At 39.3% G+C, this 4895-nt stretch overlaps 1 protein-coding gene across 1 annotated transcript in view; it reads right to left on the bottom strand.

Annotated features, from left to right (window-relative positions):
- Positions 1-4895, bottom strand: part of RTN4IP1 (reticulon 4 interacting protein 1) — a 34001-nt gene that overhangs the window by 23117 nt on the left and 5989 nt on the right. Inside the window, exons 3-4 of the mRNA XM_019520148.1 lie at positions 4202-4270; positions 3845-3969 (exon numbers count right to left, since the gene is read on the bottom strand). Coding sequence (XP_019375693.1) covers positions 3845-3969; positions 4202-4270 — 194 coding nt within the window. The remainder of the gene's footprint in view (positions 1-3844; positions 3970-4201; positions 4271-4895) is intronic.

Raw genomic sequence — 4895 nt, 5'->3', positions numbered from 1 at the left:
GGGCAGTGGGGTCCCCCAGGGCTCAGTCCATGGGCCCGCACTGTTCACCATTTTCATCAGTGACTTGGACGAGGGGATAAAAAGCACCCTGTTCAAATTTGCTGACAACACTAAGGTGTGGGGGGATGTGGGCACACTAGAAGGAAGGAATAGGCTACAATCAGACCTAGACAGGTTACAGGGGTGGGCGGATGAGAATAGGATGGGATTCAACGCTGATAAGTGCAACGTGATGCACCTCAAGATGAACAACCAGCACCATACCTACAGGCTCAGGAACTCCCTTCTCGTCAGTGCAGAGGCAGAAAAGGGTCTTGGAGTCATCACTGATGCCAAGATGAAAATGGGCCGGCTGTGTGCGGATGCAGTCAGGAAGGCCAACTGTACGTTGTCATGCATCCACAGATGCATCTCAAGCAGATCCAAGGAGGTGATACTCCCCCTCTTTGCGACACTGGTCAGGCTGCAGCTGGAGTACTATGTCCAGTTCTGGGCGCCACACTTCTAGAGGGATGTGGACAACATGAAGAGGGTCCAGAGGAGGGCCACTTGCATGGTCAGGGAGCAGCAGGGCAGGCCCTCTGAGAAGAGACTTAGGGACCTGAACCTGTTTAGCCTCCACAAGAGAAGGCTGAGAGGGGATCTAGTGGCCTGTTACAAGCTAGTCAGAGGGGACCAGCAGGCATTGTGGGAGACCCTGTTCCCCCAAGCACTACCAGGAGTGACTAGAAATAATGGTCACAAGCTGGCAGAGGGTAGATTCAGATTAGATATCAGGAGGCGCTACTTCACTGTCAGGGCGGCTAGGATCTGGAACCAACTTCCAAGCGAAGTGGTGCTGGCTCCTACCCTGGAGGTCTTTAAGACAAGGCTAGACGAACAACTTGCTGGGGTCATTTGACCCCAGTACTCTTTCCTACCATGGCAGGGGGTCGGACTCGATCTGCTCAGGTCCCTTCCGACCCTACAAACTATGAAATCTTCTCAGAGATTTCATCCATTATAGCAAATTATTCCTAATATAGTGTGTATAGAGAAGCTGGGCATTTAATCTTCATTTTTGTGCAGAGTAATTGAGAGAACAACGTAAACTGAAATGAAACATATCCAAAAAATATTTTCATAGCATTTCTTGTGATAAGAAAATGCAAGGACTGAGCTGAAGCAGTTTACATAACTAAAATCTTAATATACTTCCTACTCGTGCATTTTAATCTATGAAATACTGACTCAATTTTCCCTTGATAAAAGCCATTTGCTTACATAGTGAATACCAATGCAAAAATATTCTGGTGCCAAATGATTAATCTTTTAGAAATATGCTGTATGGTAGCAGGGTATTTAGCTCAGTACTCTCTAAAGCTTAAACATACCCTTGTTTCAGTGACAAAGGGACCCTCATTCACATAAGTGTCACAAGCAGGAGAGAACAGCAGAGTCTGGCTCATAAAAAGCACTCTGAACAATAGGGAAATGAAGTTCTTCATTGCTCAAGCACATTACAATAAAGTACACCAAGCATGGGATATTTCAAGTAGAAACGAAGGGAAGCTGATGTGAAACTGGAGACAGGAGCCATTTGGATCGATTTGGATACATATGTTGCTTTGAATCTTGTAAAAGCAGATACAGATGTATGTGCATATGCAGACATTTTTTTACATGCATCACAGGTCAGAATCAGTTTGTTGATTTCAGAATCGAACAAAACACAATAAGATTAATAATGCTGGCCTGGTCTCTTTCCAGCTAACTCTTTGCCTTTAGTCCATGTCCTAACTACCACCTTCCCCTAGGAATTACAACACTACATAACTACTGCACAAAGGACTAGTGAAATGTCTCATTTGGAAGAAAGATGTTCTTTCAGAAGAAGAAAATTACACACACACTCACACAGAGGCATGCATGCATGCTGATGCACTTGAAGCAATAAAATTAATGGATATTTACTAAGTGTATTTGAAAATTATTTCAAGGACTTGAACACATGATTTAACAACCCATATTACAATAGTGTTATGCTGTAAAAAAGGAGAAAAGTAACATATGTAAAAGCAAGCTTTTAGAAAAACTAGGATCAACAAGAAACACTTCAGTTTCTGTATAATTTGTCTGAATCCCATAGGAAACAGTTAAAAACAAGTCCCACAAACACCCCTTTGCAATGTCTGCAATCCAGATGCTATAGACTGGAAACCATTCATGGATTCACATATCTTATATTACTTAAGAGCATAGGTGTAAATGACAGATGAATATAAGTATTTTTCAGAGCAATAATAGTGTGTTCAAACAGTGACTGGAAACATAAAAGGAACTGCAGATTCAAACAGAAAAAACCATGTACATAAAATAGAAATTGTTTTGACTTATTAGAAGTTATCTGGAATACAGGTAAGAGTCTTTTTTAACATTTTAGCATTTCTTTTTTTAATTTAAACTATTAACATATAGTAAGAAAAATATTTTAAAACATCAAAATAAAAATAAAGAGCAAGATAAGCCTAAAGTTCTACCATTTACTTCAGATTAAAATCAATGACATCAGAGTTGAAGCAATTCCAAAGAGTAATTTAGTTTCTCAAAATGTAGTTGACCTTTAGAACAAACATTTGCCTTATATTTTCATGATGAAATTTACCATGGCATGCAAAAGCCAGTTACTTAAATAGCTTCCAAGGAATCGGATGAAAAATTTTCATTAAATCCAATGTCCTTTGCAATATGCTGCATTAAAACAGTAATAATCCATGATAAAAGGAGGTCAGACAAGTACAGTTCTACTGCTGGGTCATTCATTATTTGGGTTCTAAATTTTGGAAGCAGCATAATAGTTCTGGTGATTATATTTCATTCTTCATAATTTTTATTCTTTTTCACACTTCTGTTACAAGTGCCTTGCTTCTTGCAGGTATTTACACAAACTGGCCAGAAGGCCACAATACCTGGAGTTTTCATCAGAAGGGAGGAAAAAAAAAACAACCCCAAAACCCCAAAAACCTCTCCTTCAATTTTTCAATACTTTTTTCTCCTTTGCCCTCCACCTGCCCCTATCACAGCAGCAGGTTGATAAATGGTCTAAAGTCTTCTATTTGACTTGGCTGTTAATCTTGTGTTCTTCCCGCTCACCCCCACTCCCTTCTCTTCTACCTTCCTCCCTGAGACAGTGCCCTGCAGGCAGGAACCTGTAACCTGAACAAGCCACATAGCCATACTACAGACAAAAATGGAAGCAATCTGTTCTGCAGGATTCTGATTAAGCCTCACTGCAAGTTGCCAATGTAATCCCTGTAGTGGAACAAATATGTGAGTATCCCTACAACACAAAAAAGGACAAGACCATGCAAACACAAGCACATGCTTGATCTTCCTCATATCAGTAACCAATTGACTTTAATAGGGCTGCTCATGGAAACAGAGTTAAGAATGTGTGTAAGCATTTGATGGATTTTCCTGGTGTTCGAAAGGAAGTAAAAAGGTGAGGAAAACCCACTCCCTATTAAAACACTCCTGGGTCTAATCCTTCAAACTCTCCATAAGCAAACAACTACATATAAATTAATAGGACTGCTTGTCAGAGTAGAGGTACAAGTCTCTGAATTAGGCTGGTAAATTTCCAGACACATGCACCTTTATTCTGCTTGACTTCAGACTAATACAGCTAACACCCCTCTATGTGTGCCTTTACCAAAGTAATACAAATTCAAAAGTTTTGCAGTCTAGTCTATAAAGATTCCATAAGTCTATTTTTTTACATAACTTTGGAAGACAAAAATCAATGACATCTCAGTCCAAACACAAAATATTCATTGCAAAGGTATCAGGAGGACAAGTCACCTACCGTTTCCCAGCACAGTTGTTCTGGTTCAGTCCCCCAGTTTGGTTCATTGCAGACCATGCTGTAAGGCCAACATATGGCAAGGCAGCAGCTTCTGTGTGACTGAGACTCTTAGGTTTGAGAGACACCTAAAGCAGAGGGTAAGTTGTGTCTAAACCACAAGGACTGATACATTTGTGAGCTACAAAGAGGCAGCAGATGCATTTTACTGAGTATCAGCTGCCAAGATAACTAGGTTTTAAAAAGCTAAAATACATGAGAAAAAAACCTAAAAATTGCAGAATAGCTATTTATGTGAGGTTTGCAAGAACCAATAGCGTCTATTATTTTGCCAGTATTTCCAAACTTTTGTATGGTTACCTCATTTCCACTAGCTACAACGAACTCTGATAAAGTGCCTTGTTTCCATGGAGGAATTGCTGCCCATACCTAAAAACACAGGGAAAAATATTTCAATTTCTTCTGTTTTCTTTATATTGCATCTACAGCCGAGTCTCCCTCATGGCAAAAATCTCTCTCCTGAACAACTTCATTCTAGATTAAATATATAGTCGTTAACCAAAGTGCCAGTTTTTCTATATCCATCTCGACTAAAAGGTTTCACTTGCTCTCTTACAAATAAAGATATTACAGAAAAACATAAGACAGATGGCCAATAAAAATAAGACATGCTGTACTGTGTGCAATATACTCTTTTTGAAGACAGCAGATTACATTCAGTAGTTCTCTTAAGCTGGTACAAGTACTTGAAAACACAACATATGTTCCAATAAAAAAGGAAAGTTAGAACGAATCATACCAGGATTTTTACGGGGCTCTAAATTTTGTTGGTTATTACCTAATAATTGTAAAATCTCTGGGGTAGGTAAAGATACTCAAGAGAAATTTCCTGTGAAAATAATAGCATCAAACAAGATGTAGCAACTTTTAGGCATTTTTTTTTTTAAATATAGGTAGCTCTGATGGATTTTAAAATTTGCAAGCTGAAATGGACCCTAATAAAAAAAGAAATGAAGGGACCTGAACTTCCCAGACATCTGCTGAGAAGAGCAGT

Source organism: Gavialis gangeticus, unplaced genomic scaffold (assembly GCF_001723915.1).
Source record: "Gavialis gangeticus isolate Ggan-Ray unplaced genomic scaffold, GavGan_comp1, whole genome shotgun sequence".
Classification (NCBI taxonomy): domain Eukaryota; kingdom Metazoa; phylum Chordata; order Crocodylia; family Gavialidae; genus Gavialis; species Gavialis gangeticus.
This window is presented reverse-complemented; position numbering and strand designations above follow the sequence as displayed.